We start from the raw sequence: 21,806 nt of genomic DNA on the forward strand, positions 1-21,806 counted from the left end.
CTTATGAATTTTTAAATATTGATTTCTTTTTTCAGGCCTCGGACTTTAATCTGATGTTGTTATAAACAGTTTAACTTGTACTGTTGGGATAGCTAAAATATGTTTCGTGTTAAAAAGAAAAAAAAACACTTGTGAACTATTATTTGGCTTGTAAATGTCAATAGAATAAGAAATAACTCTTACTAAATTATAGGAAGGAACACAGAAGAAGAAGAAGCTATGATGCAGGAGTGGTTTATGTTAGTTAATAAGAAAAACGCCTTAATAAGGAGAATGAACCAGCTCTCTCTCCTGTAAGTACTTATGACTTTGCTTGTTTTTCCTACAATACTGATGAATCTTAGGCTTTCCATCATTGTCTTTTTTGGGGGTTTCATACTTATTAGGCTTAATTTTTTTTCTTTCCTTAGAGATTATATTTTATATAAAAATAAAATTAAAAATAGTATATAACCAATTTTTATCTTAAGAGTAAGAATTTTAGAGTGTTAGATACTGAAAAAATATATTTATTATATAGAAAGCCAAGTAATATAAACAATTTTTGTGTTTAAGAAATCACTTGTGCACAGAAAGGATGTTTGGTTTATATTTAGTGGGAAAAGAAATAAAATTGAAGTTTATTTAACATCAAATTTTCAGTTAAAAATTAAAATAAGTCTTAATAAGGACAAAAGTAACTTTGTATTCTACAAATGATGTTACCCTAAATTTTGGGATAAAAGATTAATAATTTACACAGAAGTGACCTTTTTATAATTGCAAGAATTACAGTAAAATGGAGACCAGACCAAATGTAAGCATTTTCAGTCTTTAGCATTTAATTCACATAGGACTTAATGCTTGTTCCTTTTTCTCACTAACAATGTTCTTATATTATGCCACCTAGTGTGGGAAGAAGCAGGCTTACATGTTTTATTTTAGTGAAAACCTCTATTTTTGTCATTTCTGCCATGCCTGAACTTGATAAAGGAGTTATGAAGAAGTGCAGAACTTAACTAATCTTGCCTTTTTAATTGTCTCTATATTAAATTTTCACTGGTGGTACTTTCATGTTTCTTGTACTCTTTTCACACGGAGTTCTAGACAAAAAAGTGTTTATTGCGAATTATGAAAAATATTCTACAAAATAACCTTATACCTGGCACTTAATACAAGAAGCATTGAAGATTGAGGCTACTTATCCACAGATTAAAATATACTTCTGTGCAATTCAAAATTGAAGGAGAAAAATAATAGCACTATTAAATATTCAACCTGAGGAAGGTTTCAGGTTTGTGTATCATTTGAGTGGCTTATAGTTAAAGAGAACAGTCAGTTATGAGTCCTAAAATCAATGTAACCTAAAGGTTCTTTTAAGTGTTTAATGATTTAGTAATTAGCATATTGATGAACTTTTGCAACTTGCCTAGGGAAAAAGAACATGATTTAGAACGACGATATGAGCTGCTGAATCGGGAATTGAGGGCAATGCTAGCCATTGAAGGTAAGAGATGCCATGGCCGAATGAGGTGTTTGAGGTGTCAGTTGTCAAAGAGATTTAAAGAGTGTAATACACTTCTGGTCTCACTAGGTGTGGTCTGACTAAGGACCTACAGGAATTGCAAATAAATGCCTTAGAGTCAGAAACCAATAGTCATGTAAAACCTAAGGACCCTAATTCAGATCATCCTTATGCTTGCTATTAAACATAAAATTGTCTTAACTTTTGTCTGTAAGCTTAAATGTCCGTTAAATGGAAAATATAACTAGTTAAATGATTTCATTACATTTTACTATGTGCAAGTTAAAGAGGTTTGAGAAAGATCTATCATTTTGATTTTTCACATTCATACTCTAAATTTTACCTTAATATTTAATTGATGTCAACACAAATATGTAACTGTCCAGTCTGCTATAGTTCTTAAGATTCCAGCTCCTATTAAGTGAATAATCAGGCAAAGATTCCTGCATATGAGATAAATGCAACACTTTCACACTTTATGTAAAGCTTTTAAATGAATTACAAATATAGTAATCCTAAGCATCGTTCATAATATCAGTAGACATCAGCTAGCTTAACTATGGCATTTACTATATATGCTTTTTTTTTTTTTTTTTTTTTTTTTTGCGGTACGCGGGCCTCTCACTGCTGTGGCCTCTCCCGTTGCGGAGCACAGGCTCTGGACGCGCAGGCTCAGCAGCCATGGCTCACGGGCCCAGCCACTCCGCGGCATGTGGGATCTTCCCGGACCGGGACATGAACCCGTGTCCCCTGCATCGGCAGGCGTACTCTCAACCACTGCGCCACCAGGGAAGCCCTATGCTTATTTTTTCTTACTATTTTATTGTGGTACGCGGGCCTCTCACTGTTGTGGCCTCTCCCATTGCGGAGCACAGGCTCTAGACGCACAGGCTCCGCGGCCATGGCTCACGGGCCCAGCCGCTCCGCGGCATGTGGGATCCTCCTGGACTGGGGTACGAACCTGTGTCCCCTGCATTGGCAGGTGGACTCTCAACCACTGCGCCACCAGGGAAGCCCTAAAATTCTGACTATTTTTGAATGCTGTTCTCCTTATACCTCTTAGTTGAAAATGTCTTATAGTTCAAAGATGTCCACTTAAAAGCTAATCCTTTGGGCTCTGTAAAATGGACCTTTTGTCTAATCAATGCCAATTGATTTTCCTATTCTGTATTGACCTCTTAACGCATGCATTGACTGTCCATTGTAATTTCTTTCTTCACCTGATAAGTTTCCTGATCCATAAGAAGTCAATTCTAATTAGTTCAGAAACTGGGAATCTAAGTTTGTAAGAGAAAGCCAAATGAAACCATATGTTTTAAAATATTTTAATTAATATTGTTAGTAAATAAAATACATGCTGTTTATCTAAAAAGTATCTTATACATTTATAGAAGTTTTATTCTTACTTTTATATTCCTAATCTCATTTGATAAATATGACTAACAACATTTGTATATCCTAATTTAGAAATTAGATTTACTTTATTTAAAAGGCTTTCAGATAGCTGATTTCCTTCAAGCGGCTATCAAATTATATCACTAATAATGACTATAAAATTTGTCAAAATTATTTAAGAAGTTCTATGAAACTTGCCAGTGAATAAAATGCACAAATATACTAAATGGTATTTTTCCTCTTGATATAATTTTTGTAGTCATGGTATAGTCTTAAAAGAGATTGGAGGGCTTCCCTGGTGGCGCAGTGGTTGAGAGTCCGCCTGCCGATGCAGGGGACATGGGTTCGTGCCCCGGTCCGGGAAGATCCCACATGCCACGGAGCGGCTGGGCCTGTGCCTCTGGAGCCTGTGCTCCACAACGGGAGAGGCCACAACAGTGAGAGGCCCTCATACCACAAAAAAAAAAAAAAAGAGATTGGAAAGCTAAATAGTCATTTGAAAAGTAGGTATAGCAAATACTATTTATATGGTATATATATATATGTATGTATAATATAAAATGTGTTTGTATATAGTATGTATAACTCATTATACAGTTTATTCTTTATAGATTAATTATATATTATGCTCAATACAGAGTATTACAATGTTTAAAAATTTACTTTCTCATGTATAGTAAGTTAAATCATCCCTAAGATACAGCTTGATACAATACAGTTGACTTTTAAGGCAGATATTGCTTCTATCCCAAAACCAGTATTATGACCAAATAGTACCATCTTTAAAGGAGGGCCATAATACATATAAAACATCCCAGTTTCATTGGCCATCCTATCTCTATATAATAGACCTACAGTCTTAAATAATCTAACATTTTTCTGCCTGCTCCCCTTGTACACATGGAAGAGCAGTAGAAAGTAATATTTTTGAAGAAGAGAAAAAAAATTAATGTTTTTCTTTTCAGACACCTTTAATACAATTGTTAATTTTTTGTGGTTTTGTTCTGTTTTATTTTTTAATTAATACTATTGTCCCATATGTGATTGTGCCTTAAATCTCTCAGCCAGTTTCTGTTGCTGGTTGGGGGGGAAAAGAGACTTGAGGAAAGAAGCAGCTTGTTAATTACAAATAAAGACACTTTCTCAGAGAGAGGCCTGTCCCATTAGCCTGGGCAATATGTGGCCTGGGCTGTCCTAGAGAGATACTGAGCATCGTGATCATCAGTTCTTTGAAGACAGTATCCTCTGAGCCAGCCCTTAGAATGGACACACATTCAGTAGTCTTTCAGAGTGTTAAAACACCACAGAAAAACACATGAACAGGCAACACTAATTGGTTTTGTTTTGCTTTCCTTTGTTTTAAAGTCCCTTCCTCTTTTCTTTCCCATCTCTCCTACTTAGTAGCCATAAGATGGTTTTCATAATAAATAAACTAAAATATTTTTGAATAATCTGCTACCGAAACCATTAACTAGGAGAAAAACACAGAATATTAATAGTCATAGTCCAGTGAAAGAAGTATTAACAACTTGGTTTGAGAGCAAAATAATAATAATAATAACATTCAATATATCCATTCTTCTGAGAATCCATAATCACTTTGGCCTTTTTTTTTCCCCTGAGGTGTTTTCATTGCAGGAGTTTCACTCTACTGAGCTAAGTTGTAGTATCCCTTAAGCTAACAAGCATCTTTCAGATACTTTTCCTATAGTTTTTTTGTTCCAGATTATTTAATGCCCCCTCAGGAAAGATAAATTCATTTCTGCATACATTGGGGTGGGCTTTTGGAAAGTGGTGTGTTCATTTTCTGCACAAGAAATGGATCTTCTCTAGGATTTTATACATCTTGATTTATTCTTGGCTTAGAGTTTGAAGTGGGTGCTCTTCTAAAGGGATTTATGCATAGGTTCACTATTTTTGTAGTTATGGCTTATATGATAAGCTTTTTATATTTAAAATCAATATGTAATCCTGTGGAGGAGCTTATCCCCTAAAACCCCATTTGTAAATCTATTTTAGCTTTGTTACACAGCACAGCCACAGTCTTCCATAGATTGATTAGGTACAGCAGTAGAATCCTATCAAATGGCCTGCTCTGATGATGATGCAAACTCTTTCAGGATTGCTAGTTGACTGGAACTAAAGATAAGACTTGACTGCAATCCCCCAATGTGCTCTTTACAAAACTAGTGTTAATTTTCATCAAAGTGCCAGGCTTATTTATAGTGGCAAGGTTGAAGGTTTACTACAAGAACTTTAGGTCCTTTCTATTAAAGTGTTTATAGGTATTTCTTTTGCCTTTTTTCCAAGGTAATTATCAACTTCAGCAAATAAACTGAATCAGGGAATGAATAATTGGCCCTATATATAAAAAAAGAGTTTTTTAGATTAACAAAACAGCTCAGTGCAGATAGACATAAACAGAATCTCTTTATTTTAACACTTTGGCTCAAATGCAGCATCAAAACTTAATCCTATTTGTTGTGAGAGGATATGGCTTTTGTAGCAAAAGTACACTGGAATCTTTAAATTAATCAGAACCCACATTGTAGTCTGTCCAAGCCAAAGTCAGTGCATCTAGCTAGCTGTTATAGGTGAGTAATCCTTTCTTAAAATGTATAACAAGTAACACATAAACTTACATTCAGGCTTTTAAAACATGACATTACATCTAGATGAAGCTATTTAAAGAGGGATTTTTTAATTTTTAAATGTAGACCTTGAACATACAAATGTGAATCTTGATCAATTATAAAGGTGTTATCACATTTTTTTAATCATCAAAATAGTTTACTTAATTTCCCAAATTAGCATTCAAATATGTGTGTGAATGTGTATAAATTTACTCCTGTGAGAAAGCAAATCCAAAGTAAAAGTAGCTTTGCTAGTGTAAAATCTACTCACTGCGCATAGCTATTTTCTCCACAATTTGACTAATTATTTGTAGATAGATATTAATGTAGTAATGACAAATTTAATATAAAAAATCCTATAAATTTATGCTGAAACAGTTAAAATTCTAATATCAGTTAAATTTGTGAGATGATGAAAATTACCTAAATATTCATAACTTAAAAATGTTTTTGTTACAGTTATGTGAAATATCACTATTGAGCTAGGAAAAGGTTAAGATTTTTTAAATTATTCAATCCTTAATGGATTAAAAATATGTAATTGTTTCCTCTCTTATCCATATTGTTAAAATCTTATTTTTTAAAAAAATTGAAGAAATCTTGATATTTCTAATTATTAATTAAAACCTTAAAAGTGACTGGTCAAGTATAGGGAAGGAATAATTTAATCAAGAAGATTATGTGTCATTAAAATTTATTTTTTCTTTAAAAAATTTTGTAATTTTCAACTTAATTATATTTTTTAAGTTTACAATGGAGAAATTTTATTTCCCAGTAGTAAAGCTCTTATCAAAATGTTTTGGAAGTAAAGAATTATAAATTAAGCTTATAATCAGAATGATTTCTTGAGGTTGGAAATGGAAAAATCCATATTCATCAAAATTGGTAATCTTAATAATTATAAAATTTAGTTACAAATCTTTTACAAATTTAGCAGGTTTTTCTCTGAGTTAATATTTCTAGAACTACAGTTACCTGAAATTAGACTAGATGACCTTTAAGATCTTTCCAACCTGGAGAGTCTATTAATTTATCTGCTGTGTAGAATGAAACTGATTAAGAACAAGAACCAGATTAGAAAATTGTCCAGCATTCCTGACCTCAGTTGCATTTAAATCCAAGGAATAAAATTGTGATAGATATGGCTTTTCTCCAATTTTGCTGTTTCATTATTATTTTTTAAATTCTTACATTAAGAAAAAAACTTTCCATAGCAATAGTTTCTTTATTCCTCTCTATGCAATAGAATACTTCACTTCTTTTTAAATAAGAATGTAATGTGACCAATTATTTAATGTACTTATTTGTGATGTTTTGTATCGAATGTGGGTAATTAATATATAGCATGTTTAATATATATGTGTGTATGTATTCGAGCTTATAATGAAAGGAATAGTGATAAAATAGAATAAATTATTCTAGCTTTTTGCTGCTATTCTAACCTTTATTGCATGATGATGCATCTAATTTTTAATTTGTAAATACAAGATAGAATTCCCTCTAGCTCCATTTGCTTTCATAAAGCTGCTGAGCAGTTTGCTGTCTTGAATAAATTTTGCTTTGGAGGGGGTCGGGGGGATTTGAACCAGCACATTCTTGTGTGGTTTGTGAAGATTCACATGGTAACCAGCGGTGTGCATTGTTGGGTTTATCTGAATAAGCACCAGCCATGTGAGTTTTAACATGATTGCCCAGGGCAATGGAGAGAGAAGAGAGAAACCAGAAAGGATTGCACTCCTCTCTGTTTTTTGGAAAGTGCACTTGCTGGGGGAGGGGGCTACATGAGTCAGTGGCCAGGGTATTTTTTTTTTTTTTTTAAGCTGGTGTCCTGTTTCCCTCTAGGTCCTCATTTGTTCGGCTATCTGCCTCATCATCTACTTCTTCTTTTCATTGTTTACCTTCCTAATGAGGGAGGCGGGGTAGACTGGGGGTTGATTGACAGCTACAAGCCCTTACAGTCTGGCCAGAGAGCAGTTGGCTTTGGTTTCAAAAGTGCTTTAAATGTTCGATTTGGTCCTGTTTTTATTAAACGAAACTGCTGCTCATCTTAAGGAAATTATCAGACCAGCAATGATTAGGAAATATATTATTGGGGCCTAAAACCTTCAAAAAACTGCCCCTTCCCATGGAAGGAGCACTGCCCATCGGATTTTCCAACCGGGGTTTCAAAAAGAAGTATGTAATTTTTCCTTTGCAAAAGTGCTTTGATTTGAAACCACGCAGCAAACCTCTCCAAAAGAAAACTGGCTGTGATGCGATTGAGAGCTGCAGTGTAATGTTGCAGAGCAAATTTATTTTTTACTTCAAAGAAAAATGCTAATTAGCCGATTCACTACTTTTAAAGTTATTGTGAAGCATATGGCGCCCAGTGTGAGATACATCCAACTGCTAAAATAGAGCGAAGAGGAAATTAGCGAAGAATGGGCTGTATGGGGTGAGCATGGGGGTGGGGGAGGAGGATAGGTTCTCAGGCAGATTCTCTAGCCTTTTCAGGGTGATTTTATCGCCCATCTCTGCTTCCCGCCTCCTCATTCACCCACATTCCCCCCTCACCGCTTGGGCTGACCTCTTCTGGGCCTCCAGCTCTCCCTCCCCCACTTTGGCTGACATCAGGTGCGCACCTCCGCTGGCCACCGGCGCACACCTGGTCTCTTGCAGGTTCCAGCCCAGCCCGTAGCCGTCTCCATCTACGGAAAATACTTAGAAAGTAGGGTTTTAGGGGCGAAATCCTCATCACGACGGCCAAACTCTCCGTGAAACACTAGCTAGTGGCTCTGTAATATGGTTTGCAGAGAAATAAAAGGGAACTGGAAAAGGCGGGAAGGGGAGGGCCGGGTGGGGTGGGGGACCGGGTGGGTAAGGAGCCTCCCGTCCCCTGCAGACTGGCAGAAGACCGAGGCCCAGAAGCGACGCGAGCAGCTCCTGCTGGATGAACTGGTGGCCCTAGTGGACAAGCGCGACGCGCTCGTCAGGGACCTGGACGCGCAGGAGAAGCAGTAAGTGGGCGGTGGGGTCGGGGTCGAGGCTCTGCCGCCTGCTGAGGGGCCGAGAAGTTTTCGGAAAGTTCAGTCCAGAGGTCCCGGGTGGGCCGGGGCAGCCTCCCGCTGGCCCCGCGAACCCCGTTCCCTCTGGAGCTCGGAATGCGGGGCGAGAGGAGAGTGCCGCTCTGCGCTCCAAGAAGAAAAATAATTTGGTTTCCTGTTTGACTTCCAGGGCCGAAGAAGAAGACGAGCATTTGGAGCGAACTCTGGAGCAAAACAAAGGCAAGATGGCCAAGAAAGAAGAGAAATGTGTTCTGCAATAGAAGCCAGACCAGAATCTTGACCAACATTTTATTAGTCTTGGGTCCCCAGACCAGAAGAAGTCATTCTCGTTGTTGATTTAAAACTTGTAACATTTTGTTTGGCTGGATTGTACTTCTTTACCACTACCACCACCTCTTTTCCTCCCTTTTTTCCAGACAGTGTACAGAACTCCGAAATAGCTTTGTTTAAGGATTGTGTGTGTGTGTGAGTTAATCATTTCCTTGAAATCATGTAAAATAGATTGCACAGACATCTTGTGAGTGATTGGTATTAGGAGTGTTCAAGAAACTGTTCAAAGAAGAAAGAAAAGAAAACTCTTCCCTCATTATTTTCCCTCATTTTTTGATGGAGGAAAATTTTAAAACATTTTTGTTATTGTTGTTATTGTTAATAGCATAATGAGGGGTGGGAGGGGGCTTAAGAGGGAGGGATAAGGAAAATGTCATGAATGATTTTTTTCCACTCCTGCCATATGTAACACTGAGTCTGTTACCTAAATTTTATAGTTAGATCATCTTCAATTTACTCATTAAACTGTGTTCTATTTACCAGTGGGATTTTCTGCAGTTGTTTTGCGTTTCACTATGAAGATAATAGGGTACTTCTCCTCTGCTTTCTTTGGAGGATGGCCCTTTAACGTAGCCTGAAACAAGTCCTGTGATTTGAAGTGAGCTGTAAGGATGGGACTAATTGACATGCATTACTTTACAAAGACAGTCTTATCATTTGAGAATGCGCCATCTTTTTCTCTGGATAATTATTTATTACATCTAGCTTGGTTCCTACATTTTGTTGGGTCTCAAAATTGGCTCAAGAATGGTGTTAATATTTATTCTGTATTGATAAAAGTCTGTCTTGCCATTATGAGTAAATCCTCCAATTAATATTTTCTTCTCTAGCATAATAGCACTGTCATTTTTTTGTGAAAATGGTTATCTGTTTATTTATTACAATACTGAGTCATATATAAATTTTCAATAAAAGCAGAAACTTTCTTACCTTAAACACTGCTGCTACTTCTTTGCAATGAAAACTTGAGAAGTTTTTGTATTCATAAGACTTTTCATGAGGAAAAATGGTCCTCTTGAATGCAGGGCAGGATACTGGTCTGTATTTGGAGCTGAATAAGTTTACACCACCCCAGAGGGGCCCTGCCGACACACGAATGCGAATTGAAAAGCAATTAGTCATATTTTCTTAAGCAGTGTAAACTATCATCTTTTAGAGGGTCATCTCAACGATTTGAGGAAATTTTGTGATTCCACAGCACTGAAAAAAATGTAATTTTCCATTGTTATAGTTTTGCACTCATATGAGGAAGAACTATGACTTCTGATAACCGTCAAGACTGTAGATGCCGAAGTGAAAGGAAGAGGGTTATTGTTGGAGGGGAGGAGGAGGGTAAGTGTGTGCAGGTGTGTGTGTATGAGATGACGGAAAGGGAACTTTCAACCAGAAGTTCTAAGCTACAGAAAAAACTGGCGATTTTATGGTAGTTTCCATCACTCCTCTACAGAGGTGTCTTGAAACAAAGAAAGCTCGTTCAACAAGTCTGGAGACAGAGAAAACAGTCCACTAGCATTTATACGTTAGCCTAGATCATACATACATATATACACATATACATATATGTACATATACAGACATATTTATACCAATACACACACAAATTCCTTTCGAAAACTATGCAGCCGCCAGTCTTTCAAAATGATAAAACCTTCCTACGGTAGAATTTCTTCACGACAAGGATTTTAAGAAGTTATCGAAAAGTTATCAGAACTAAATGAAATCGGGTATTTGCCCTCTTTATTAGAGCAGGAGAGCAGAGGGAGCTACCGCTCCCTGGGGGAAGCTCTCAGAACCCGGCCCTAACCCCAGGGAAACCGGCAGACGAAAACCATCAGTCCGGAGCAGTCTGGGGCTTGGGTGACCGGCGTCACCCACTCCATTTACGCAGGATTCGGATTCGGGGAACCTTCCCTCTCGCGGAGCCTCGCAGAGAGGCGGCTCCCCCAAGCCGCTCGCGACCTGCCAAGTGACAATCCTTCGCTAGCCCCAGATTTGCTGCCCGTCTCCCTGCCCCTCCTGCCTCAGTCCCGAGCTTCGCGGGGTTTCCATTGGGCTGCTCTGTGGCGCCCGCACGCCCCGCAGCGGCGGCGGAGCGCGGCCCCCGGGGACCATCGGGCTCAGGCCCGCGACGAGGGCGCCGCATCCGGATTTCGTCGCGTGGTGCCCAGAGGCTGCCTCCCGGGCGCAGGCGCGAGCCCAGCACGCCTAGAGCCCGGCAATCCGAAAGCCCGCGCGGCGGCAAAAAAAGCTGTGGGCCCGGGGGTCGCCGAGGAGGAGGAGGAGGAGTGTTGGCAGCGGGCTGGCTTGGGCACAGCCCGCGGGCCGGTGCAGAACTTCCGCCCCTGGCCAGGATCCCAGGGCCCCGGAGCCAAACCCCTCCCCCTGTCCCAAGTGTCCTCCAGAGTCTGGCCCGGCCTCGAGGTCACCTGGATGCTAAAGCCAGGGCCCAGCTCCCACGTCCCTTCCCCGGTCCGGGGCCCTCGAGCTGAGTCCACAGGCCCTCCCCGGGCGAGGCCCCCCTCTTCCCGTCCCCGAGCTGCGGCCGTTGCTGGAACGGTCGAGGCTTCTGGCCCAGCGTCTCCCACCTGGATATTTGCCTAGCGACGGCCGCCTCAGTCCTTTACGCCACATACAAGAAACTTTCATCTCAGTCTCCCCCGTCTCCACTCTCCTCCCTCTCCCCTCTTCTCTCTTTTTCTTCTCTTAATCCTGGGGTTTTATGGGTTGAGCATTAAAAAAATTCGCCTGCAATTTGGGATTAGATAAATACTCTCATTAGGGGGGGAGAAATCGTGCTACTTGATACCTCCCAACTTCCCCGAGACCGCGGCAGCATCTGGAACCGAGAGCGCCCGGCTCCCGCTTGGCGGGCCCTGGGGACCGCCTGAGCACATTCCAGCGCGCACTGCTGCCCCACCTCGCCGCGCCGGACCTCGGCCCAGCGCCGCAGCTGCAGGCCAAACGGGGCCAGGAGGAGGCGGGAGTGCGAGAGTTTGCGGGACTGGGACAGGGCACGCACCCAGGCCTGGGAGGGCTAACCCCGGCACACAGAGCGCAGGCCCCGGCCGGGTAGCGCCGGGCTAGGGACGCAGTGCCGCCGAAGCTCACCCCAGGGCGCCGGCATACTCTTCCCCCTCACACTAGTGCGCTCCAGCCCGCGCCTTTCCCCAGAACCGAAAGCGGGGGTGTATTTCGTTTTTTCCCTTAAATCTCTGCACATTTCGGGGGCTCGGAGTCCTGGGCCTCGCGGACTATTCCCCGCGGGGGCCTGCGCGAGCCAAAGGTGTGTCCCCGCTCGGGTCAGCACTGCGCTCTGCGCAGTTTCTTTTCCTGTTAAGTCTTTTTCTTGTTCATGTTTTTCCTTTTCTCCCGTTCTTTTATTGTTTTCTCTCTCTCTTTCTCTCCCTTTTGTGAATGGGCCGCGGTGTCTTTGTTCTGGAGAGAAGCGTCCGTGTCGCCGACTTTTGTGAACCAGAGAAGGATCTTGTAAAACCTTTTCTCCTTCAAACTTCCCCACTCCCACCCCTCCTCTTTTGCCCCTTTGATTAGATGTTCCCTCATCGTCAAAAAAAAAAATGTAATTTCGTTAGCCTGGCGGCCACTTTCTTTGAACATTAGCTCGCTTTCAGCTCCAACTTCAATTAGAAGGAGTTGATTTTGAGAGATCAACAAAAGGACCGACCAAAGCCTTATTAAAGGTCCTAAGAAGATCTCCCGGGTTCTTTGAGAAGCAGTTAAGGAAACAGTGTGCCCTCCATCATATTCTGTTACCGTATTTTATTCGGACTCCAAAGGAAAGTGTCGCTTGGGGGAGGGGGAAGCACTTTGAAGAGCGGCGGCCGCGGCCCCTTTTCACTCAGCGGGCTCCCCCTTCCTTCTCCTCCACCTCCTCGCCCCGCGCCTGGTCCGCTCGCGGTGCCCGACCCTGCGGCCCCGCAGCACCAGCGCTCCCCACCGCGAAGCGCCCGGTGGCTCCTTGACTCGCCCTCACACTTACTCCTGTTCAAACTTTTCACTCCGCCTGTTGAGGTGGAGGGGAGGGGGGATTAGGAAGAAGCGGTAGGAATTCCTCGAAAGGGAGTAAAGTGCCTAATATTCAGGAGGAGGTGCCGTTTAAAAGAATTGCCTTACTCAGTGTTGGGGCGAAAACACTTTTTTTTTTTTTTTTTTTTTGCGCTTTGACAAGTTCATCCAGGTAGACGTGTTTGAGAAGTTTGTTCGATTGGGAAATGGGCTTCGCCAGTACGAACGATCCGGGGAGATCGCTTCAAGGAGGCTCCTGCGGCATGTGGGAAAGAAACTGAGGGCAGGGGTCTGTGGCCACGTTTTCCACCGAATTGTCCCTTGTAAAAGGAGAACGGGAAGGAGACAGTGTGAAAGAGAAAGTTTCCTATCCAAACCTTTCGATTCAGAAGTAGAGTGTGTGTGTAAGGGAGAGGGGACTCTGGGCTCTAACATTTCAAAAGAAGCGTTTAGGATTTGCAAACACCTTTCGCGGGGCCTGGGAACACCAGGAGACGCCGAAGAGCAGGTAAGTGGCCGTGCCTCCCCTGCGGGTGCTGCTCGCAGGCGCGGGAGTCCTGAGGCGCCGAGGCGGGATCTGCGCACTGGGAGCTGCTCCCGCGCTCGGCAAAGTAGCCCGTGCCAGCACGAGCCGCCCGCGGCGTCCCTCTGCGGGTGGTGGCGCGGTGGATGAAGACGCTGGGGCCCGCGGCGCCGGGAGAGGGGCCGGGGGCCCGCTCCCCTCCAGCCCGCGGCTCCAGGGTCCTCGCGCCCACCGGGCCGCCGAGCTGGGTGGCGCACGGGAGAGCGAGAGAACCGGTTCTCCAGCACCTCGCCTCCTTCTGCCACTCCCTCCAGGGCGCCAAAAGGGCGAGAGAAGGGCGGGGAGCCCCGGGGCGGCCTCGGGACCGGCGTCCCCTCCACGGCCTGGGCTCCCGCGCTGCGCTCGTCTTCCTCGCGTCGCTCTGCGCCGCGTTTGCCGCCAGTCGAGCCCCGGAGTTAGCGCGCGACCGGGGCGGGGCGGGCGGGCGGTGAGGGCGGGGTGCAGGGGGCGGGGGAGGGCGGGGGCGCGCGGAGGTAACCCCCGGCTCGTGCTGCCATTGCCCGGCTCCCTGTCACTCAGCCCGCGCGGGGCCAGGGATTGGCAGCCTAGCCCGGTTACGCACTCACCTCGCGTTCACATACCCGGGGAGGGCATTAGAAAGGTGATCAATCTTCATCAGGCTACATTTCCAATCACCTAAACAACCCGGCCAGACAAGCCACTCCGACAAGGTAAATCTCTTGATTTATTTAGTTTCCGAAGTGCCTCTGCGGGTCTTCCCCAGCCCCCACCGCCTCCACGCTGCATGGAGTGCCACGGCAACCTCGAGCCACCTCCCAGCTCTGCCCCCTCTCACCCCCACCCTCCTCCTTGCGGCCCCTCGGCGCGGTCCCGGGCGAGGCAGTGTCTCGGGAGCGTGTAGGGCTTTGCAAACAAAGTGTGTGTGTGCAATAAAGTGAAACCTGGAGGGACACGCACAAAGCCACTGGAAAGAAAGAGAAAGGGAGGAGGGAAGTTGGGGAAAGAAAGAAATCCGGGGGTCCTAGACCAACCGCCCAACCCGGCGGGTAATTCCTGTGCTGCTCTGTTTTGCAGGTTGGCTGCCCGGAAGGTCTGTGTGAGGGTGCGAGGTAGATGGTGAGCGGCCCCGGCAGCTGAGGGCAGGTAAGGAGAAAGCCGGGAGCCGCCCGGGACTCTGGGAATGCGTCGGTTGCTCTTGCCTCCCCGTCCTCAAACGGGTCCCCGCTTCCCAGGTCCCCGGCACGTGGGCGGGGCTGGGAAGCGACCTGGCTCCCCTCTTGCTGCGCTGAGGACCCCGGGGCTCTGCTGCGGCCCCGCGCCCCTCCCCCGCCTCCTCCGAAGTAACCGAGCTGAAGTGCTAAGTTTGAAGAAAGTCTTTGAAAACTCACGCAGCAGCCTAGAAGAGTCGCCGCGGCTGAGTCCCATTCTCCTTCGGCCCCAGAGCCCAGGCTCTTTCCCTTCTGTCGCCTTCCCTGCAAACTAGGTTCTCCCGGCCCAGGTCCCATGGGGACGGGAGCGGGAGGCTTCTTTAGCTCTAACTTCTTTCTTTCCCTAAACTCTCTAGCCCGGGTCCCAGGTCTGCTTTGAGTTCCTTGAAGCGGGGTAAAGCGACAGGTCCTCTGGGGTCTCAGTTCCACACCCCCAGCGCCACTTCCTGACTCCTGATTGTAGCGCCTCCGTTTTGGGGCAGCTGGGGAAGCCAGGCGTCGACCTTCCAGCCCGGGTCAGAGCGAGCTACGCCTCAGAGGCCTAGTTCTCTAGTCTCGATCGGGTCCTGCGGCCGCGGGTTCAGCTAGTAGGATAGGCGGGGAGCGCACCGGACCTGCTGCACTCAGGCCTCCCAAATCCGCCAGACCCTTGGGGCGCTGGGCAGGTCACCTTTCAACCCCGGCCGGGACCCCATTGTCCGCAGCCAGGACCGGCTTGCGTTGACGAAAAACGGCCTGCGGCTGTGGCGAGGCGTCGGTGACCTCGGGCGGCATCTTAGAACCGCCACCTGTACAGTGACCCTTTCTGGTCTCCTCTGCGGGACCTGGGCTTGAAACTGTGGTCGAGGTGTGGGTGGGATTCTGGATAAGCAGTCTTTCAGCAGCTGGGCACAGAGAAGTCAAGTGGAAGGGCGGCTGTAGGCTCTAGGGCCGGGACCCAGCCGAGGAGACTTCGGCAGGTCGCACTCTCCCAAGTGGGCAATGCGTCCTGGAGAGGCTCAGGTGCCGCTAGCCCTCCGCAGTGCCTCACCTGGGCTCTCCGGAGTCTACCTGTGCGTCCCACTTTCAAAAACGTTTGAAACAACGCCTCATGCTCTGGGTCTCCTGCCGCCTGGGGGCCGAGCAAATGTTTTCTTGTGTGGTGTGAGGCCCGTTCTCACCCGACCAGAATTTTGCCAAGTCTTGGGACCTAGCCGACTCTGCGGTTCAGGCTCTGACCTCCCAAGCTTGGCCCTGATTTTAACCTCTCCTCACTCCTAGTGTCTCCCTATGAGTGTCTGGCCCATTCCAAGCCCGAAAAGAGGAGATCATGATCCAACTATTTTACTTTTCAAAGAAGCTGTGGTCTTTGGGCTAAGACCTTATAGAGCCGAGTTGACCGCCCTGTACAGTTCCATAACCGGCGTCCCCTCCCCATCCTGTGACTCCTTGCCTCGGACAAGACCAGGAAGCCGTGATGGCTGGGAATGATGGTTTCCGTGTGTCTCGTGTCTCCATAGGCTGGGCCCCCAGACGCAACAGAGCTTGAAGGACTGCGCAGTGGGAGCCCCGCACTGCGCCCGGCCCCGGCCCCCTGGATCCTTCGGGGCGCCTTCACCCAGCTGTTAGCATGATGTCTTACCTCAAACAACCCCCATACGGCATGAACGGGCTGGGCCTAGCCGGACCGGCTATGGACCTCCTACACCCCTCCGTGGGCTATCCGGGTGAGCACCGGCCCCTGCAAATCTTGGGAATCCCCAGCCTCCCGGGTTTAAGCACAAACTGTGTCGTGGATCGGCCCAGGGAACCGGTTGCCTAGTCTGCTTACGGTGCAGAGCACGCTGCAGGCTCGCAGGGCAGAATCGCGGGTCGGTGAGGACGGCCGGGGCGGCGAAAACGTGAGACGTGAGCCCTACTTGCCTGGCCACACCGGCACCTTGTCTCCCGTTGTGCTCCCACTGCCAGCACAGGGCGCATTTACCCACGGATTTGATTTCTCATGGGTGGTGTGTGTGCGTGTGTGCGTGTGTGTGTGTGTGTGAGAGAGAGAGAGAGAGAGAGAGGATCTATGTCTTTCCCCCCAACATTGAATGAGGAGTATGGACACTTGCTAGGCACTGAGAGGAAGGGCCGAGCTTACCTTATGCAAAGCAACTGGCTGAGCTGAGGAGGGGGGATTCTCCCTCCCTAATTAAACTGTCCTCTAGACGGGTGGCCTGCACCAACTTTTGCACTGTTGATGTGGACGACTTGAGCCGAATCCTGGCTGCCTTTTCTAGGTTCCACTCCTTCACCCCCATTTTTTCCCTCGGAAAGTGTTTTCCAGGACGTGTTTCTGCACACCCCTTCCCCACCTTCCAGCCAGGGAGAGTGTTGGGAGGGGGGCAGTGAAGGAAGAAAGATTGTATAACTTCTCTTCCTTTCTTAACCTCTGAGAGGCAGGGAAGGGGGCAGCCCTGGAGTACCGGAGACACTGGCTCCCAGTCGCTCACACATGCAGTTTCTCCCACCTGTGGCTATCAGGCTCGGCCTCCCTGGGGAGTTGTTTTTGCTCGGAGCTCGGCTTTCTTTTGCAACGCCCTGGTTCAGAGCCTGCCAGGGGCTGGTCCGCGTCCTCTAGCGCGAGTCCGCGTGGCCACCACTGACCCGACGCGTCCCCGCGTTTCCCCTCAGCCACCCCGCGGAAGCAGCGACGGGAGCGCACCACCTTTACGCGCTCTCAGCTGGACGTGCTCGAGGCGCTCTTCGCCAAGACTCGCTACCCTGACATCTTCATGCGCGAGGAGGTGGCGCTCAAGATCAACCTGCCAGAGTCCAGAGTCCAGGTGCGCGCGCTCGCGGGACTTCAGGGTCGGGGGTTGGGGTGCTGGGGCTGGTTGGAGAGGGCCTGGGAAGGGGGGTCTGGTGTGGGGACGGGCTTACAGGCTGGGTAGCCCCTCTCAGACTCCCCCTAGCGCTGGGCCGGGCCTGGCAGAGGGGCCAAAGTTAGAGAAGCTAGCTTAGAGCCCTGATTCCGCCCTTGGCCCCGGGGCGCCTTTGCTATCCAAAGTGCTTTTTAGGATTGCCGGAGGACAAGCGAGGCTCCCGAAGGTAACGTGCCCTGAGAGCCCGACACTTGCCCCTGCCTCTTTGGCTGCCGCAGGACTTGGCAGTTTCCTTCCGGGTCCTGAATTCTTCCTCCGCTCTTGCCTTGTATCCCGGGGATCCTGGAAATAGAAGAGTGGGGCTTGGCCAGAGCCTGGTGCCCTGTCTGGGAGTGCGCCCCACGGGTGGCGCCAGTTTGATTAGACATTTCCTTTGCCCAGAGAGGATGCTGAACGCAAAACCTGGCTACCAGCTTTGCTGTTTCTGTTTTTGCGGTGAAAAGGACCCGAAAATACTGTTCGGATTATAACTCAGAACTCTCCTCAAAGGGCTTTTATCTTGCCTTTCCCCCAACCAGAGGCTCGAGACAACAGGAATGCCATGTCTTGTACCGGGGCCTTTCAAGAGGACTGAGAACTTTATGACTGTCCTATTTGGTTCCCCATTTGGAGCCAAGAAGTCCAACGAAATTCTGCCCAGGCTTCCTTCCCTAGTCCCCCGACTACTGCCTCTGTTTCAGCCTCCTGGCCTTGCTCCTGCTTCCATCCAAATTCTCGCCCTGCCCAGCACCAGACCTGCAGGGGCGGAGGGGTTCCGGCCTCAAACTCGGGGTCTGTCCCCCACTCCGCGGCCAGCTCTGTGCCTCTCCGCAGTTTACTGAGCTCTATTCATAGAAGACAGGGCATCCAAACATACATAGGTCTGTTGGGAAGCAGCCAACAGCATCAGTTTAGAGATGGCTGAACTTCTGGCTGGACAGACACAAATGTTCCGCCCTCCGGCAAGTTGCGCTGGGGGTGAGGGGGGAGTGCATATCCCTACTTTGCCAGAGGAGGGTCTTTGAGCAGAAGGATGGGGGAGGGTGGAGGAGCAGGGAATGCAGGGTCTGGCCGGGCCGGAGATGGGGAGGGGAGGAGGCGTCGATAGGAGAGGGATGCGGATCCTAGGCCGGGTGTTGGTCCAAGGGGCGGGGGAGTGGCAAGCTCTACTCTCCCCCTGACACGCTCTCCCCCACCCGGCCCGCTGCAGGTCTGGTTCAAGAACCGCCGCGCCAAATGCCGCCAGCAGCAGCAGAGCGGGAGCGGGACCAAGAGCCGCCCAGCCAAGAAGAAGTCGTCCCCGGTGCGGGAGAGCTCGGGCTCCGAAAGCAGCGGCCAGTTCACTCCGCCCGCTGTGTCCAGTTCCGCCTCGTCCTCCAGCTCCGCATCGAGCGCTTCGGCCAACCCGGCGGCTGCAGCGGCTGCAGGCCTGGGCGGGAACCCGGCGGTGGCAGTCCCGTCGTCGTTGAGTACGCCGGCTGCCTCGTCCATCTGGAGTCCGGCTTCCATCTCGCCCGGCTCAGCGCCCGCTTCCGTGTCAGTGCCCGAGCCTTTGGCCGCGCCTAGCAACGCATCGTGTATGCAGCGCTCGGTAGCCGCAGGCGCCGCCTCTGCCGCAGCCTCCTATCCCATGTCCTACGGCCAGGGCGGCAGCTATGGCCAGGGCTACCCCGCGCCCTCCTCTTCCTACTTTGGCGGCGTGGACTGCAGCTCATATCTAGCGCCCATGCACTCGCACCACCACCCGCACCAGCTCAGCCCTATGGCACCCTCCTCCATGGCGAGCCACCATCACCACCATCCCCACGCGCACCACCCGTTGAGCCAGTCCTCAGGCCACCACCACCACCATCACCACCACCATCACCAGGGCTACGGCAGCTCGGGGCTCGCCTTCAACTCTGCCGACTGCTTGGATTACAAGGAGCCTGGCGCCGCCGCCGCTTCCTCCGCTTGGAAACTCAACTTCAACTCGCCTGACTGTCTGGACTATAAGGACCAAGCCTCATGGAGGTTTCAGGTCTTGTGAGCCCAGGAGTGGGAGGAAGAGAAGAAGAAACGCAACTACCTGCGCCCTCCGTGGTCCCCGTCCAGTTGTTGCTGCTGCTGCTGCTGCACTGCCCGCCTTTGCCTCGGCTTTTCCAGACCTGAAATTTCACGCTCCCAAAAGATGCCCATTGCTGCACTGCCGCCCTCATCTTTGTGCCACTTGCTTGGGGGATGTGCAAACCTTGCCCACCCCTTGGATGAGGGGACCGGTGCTTCGGCTTGGCCCACAAGTTCTATACGGGAGAGCTGTGTGCTCCCCTCCTCAACCCCTAACGAACTCCTAAGTCACCATCTTCTAGTCTTTCTGGACAGTTATTATGCGCTTGCAGCCTTCGGAGGCTCTTCGCTCTGACTTGCTGTTTGAGCCCTACACTTTAATTTATTCTTTCCGGACACTGGAGTCACTAACTGGCATGTGTCTGCCTGTTGGAGTGCACCCATACTCTACTCCAAATCAAAACAACCACTAAGCGTTTCTCGCGTGCAGACTGCCGCCCCTTCAGCTGCCCTAAGCCCCGCTCCCCGCCTGCAGACCAGAGCTTCCCGGCGTTTCCTCCTCCCCAGCCGGATGCACTGGGACGAGGCCCGGAGGGAGGAGCGCACCCATAGCCTCTCGCGCACAGCCCCGCCCTGCGTAGAACTGGCTCAGGCTTCCGCTTCGGCGGGAATGCTGTATATAGTCAGGTCCGTTCCAGGGACCACTTAAACTTTTTAGTTGCTGTTGGTTGAACTGAGCATATCTCGTCTTAGAGCCCAAGAAATAGACTTTAAGATATATACAGCATATATATATACACATATATATATAACAAAAGCAAAAAATATTTTCCCTCTGTCCCCTTTCCTCTCTTCCTCAAACGATGGCGCTTTTACTTTTTCAGTTGTTGCAAAGCTTCCCTGCCCTCTCACACCTTCTCCCTCTGTGTATTTATTAAAGAGAATCGTTTGGTTTCAGGAAGCTGCGCGCGGAGGATTGGGAGGGTCTGGGAGTGTGAAGGCAAGAGCCAAGTCAGGGTACAGGGGAGGGGGCTAGTCTGGGCCGGGGCGCAGGACTGAGCCCTTCACCAGGTCTAAGCACAGGGTCGCAGTTCCAGTTAAGAGATCAAAACCAAAAGAAAACAAAAAATAAAAATACAGCATTATGGAAAAACAAACAAACCCAGGCCCCAAACCCCGGTTCCAATTCCTCTGTCGGCTTCTCTCTCTTTAAACAACCCTGTTTTGTCTAGTGAGTTTTTAGTGCACCTTCATTCTCCGAAATCTGCGGAGAACCCACGCCTGTATATCAGTTTTGGCTTTGGCCTTTTCGTCCAGTAGGTGGGAAAGTAATTTGTAAATTTGATTTGTCCGATGTGAAGATCGCAAATTACTTGTTGAAATGTAAGGCAGTCCCCTTCCGCCCCCTTTATCTACATTATTTCCCGAAAATAAATGCAAATTAATGAACGGCTTGTCAGTGTTGCTCTTCTGCTTCCAGCCCAGGTCCTGGTCTTGGGTGGGTGGAGGGGACTAAAAAGAGGAAACCCCCGTGTTAATAACCCGCGTGTTAATAACCTGTGTGAAGCTGGAGGCCAAAGAAATGCTCTCCTAGGGAGGGTCCCCCCCTCCCGGTCAGCCCGGCCTCTTCCCCCAGGCGTTTTGACCCTGTATCCCCTCTCGCCATCCAGGACAGAGACAGGTGTCAGGACTCAATTCCCGAAGCAATTCCTTTCTCTTCAGAGGCAGGAGCCTGGCACTGATTTCTTCACCCTAATTGCCTGCACCAGAAAGAAGAGGGGGAGGGGAAGAGGGTCGGGAGGCGGGAAAGGATAGGTCTGTAATGCTCTCAGAGCTGAGCCAAAAAGGAAGAGAAAACAAAACGACAAAAAACCGATCTGTGTCTTGCATGTTGGCAGCAGACGACCTTCCTTTCTGCTGAGCTGTCCCCGGTGGCTTCACGGAGGCCGGGGGAATCCGAGTCATCCCTTCCACGTGCTAAGATGTCCCTTTAAACCTTCAGACCCTGTCAGAAATAGCCAAAATATCTTTGTTCGTATTGCTAAGTTTCTTTAAAACGCAAACACAAGATCTAGAAAAGTCGATAGGGACGCGTTTCACTTTGGCAGGGGAAGAAGACTCCTGGCTCACACAAGGGGGTTCGGAAGGACGGTTCCACCTTCCCCTGAGGAAGACAGGGGTAGGGGTAGGGATG

General features: G+C 48.2%; 2 protein-coding genes across 7 annotated transcripts in view; both read left to right on the forward strand.

Annotated features, from left to right (window-relative positions):
* EHBP1 (EH domain binding protein 1) overlaps positions 1 to 9,772 on the forward strand; it is a 343,930-nt gene extending 334,158 nt beyond the window's left edge. For all 4 annotated transcript variants that reach the window (XM_060117415.1, XM_060117412.1, XM_060117414.1 and 1 more), the window contains 4 exons: positions 194 to 293; positions 1,413 to 1,486; positions 8,414 to 8,528; positions 8,746 to 9,772. In XM_060117415.1, coding sequence (XP_059973398.1) covers positions 194 to 293; positions 1,413 to 1,486; positions 8,414 to 8,528; positions 8,746 to 8,836 — 380 coding nt within the window. In that variant the 3' untranslated portion in view covers positions 8,837 to 9,772. The remainder of the gene's footprint in view (positions 1 to 193; positions 294 to 1,412; positions 1,487 to 8,413; positions 8,529 to 8,745) is intronic.
* A 6,467-nt stretch (positions 9,773 to 16,239) lies between these two features.
* On the forward strand, positions 16,240 to 20,282 carry OTX1 (orthodenticle homeobox 1). 3 transcript variants are annotated; one of them, XM_060117537.1, is made up of 5 exons: positions 16,240 to 16,387; positions 17,307 to 17,488; positions 18,777 to 18,927; positions 19,021 to 19,102; positions 19,133 to 20,282. In XM_060117537.1, the coding sequence occupies exons 1-5, from the start codon at positions 16,291 to 16,293 to the stop codon at positions 19,593 to 19,595; spliced, it is 975 nt and encodes a 324-aa protein (XP_059973520.1). In that variant the 5' UTR covers positions 16,240 to 16,290; the 3' UTR covers positions 19,596 to 20,282. The 3 variants fall into 3 exon arrangements, with proteins under 3 accessions (XP_059973520.1, XP_059973521.1, XP_059973519.1); XM_060117538.1 differs by having other exon boundaries at positions 17,337 to 17,488; XM_060117536.1 differs by having other exon boundaries at positions 17,337 to 17,488; positions 18,777 to 20,282.
* Positions 20,283 to 21,806: the final 1,524 nt, after the last annotated feature.

This window comes from Mesoplodon densirostris, chromosome 14, assembly GCF_025265405.1.
Source record: "Mesoplodon densirostris isolate mMesDen1 chromosome 14, mMesDen1 primary haplotype, whole genome shotgun sequence".
NCBI lineage: Eukaryota > Metazoa > Chordata > Mammalia > Artiodactyla > Ziphiidae > Mesoplodon > Mesoplodon densirostris.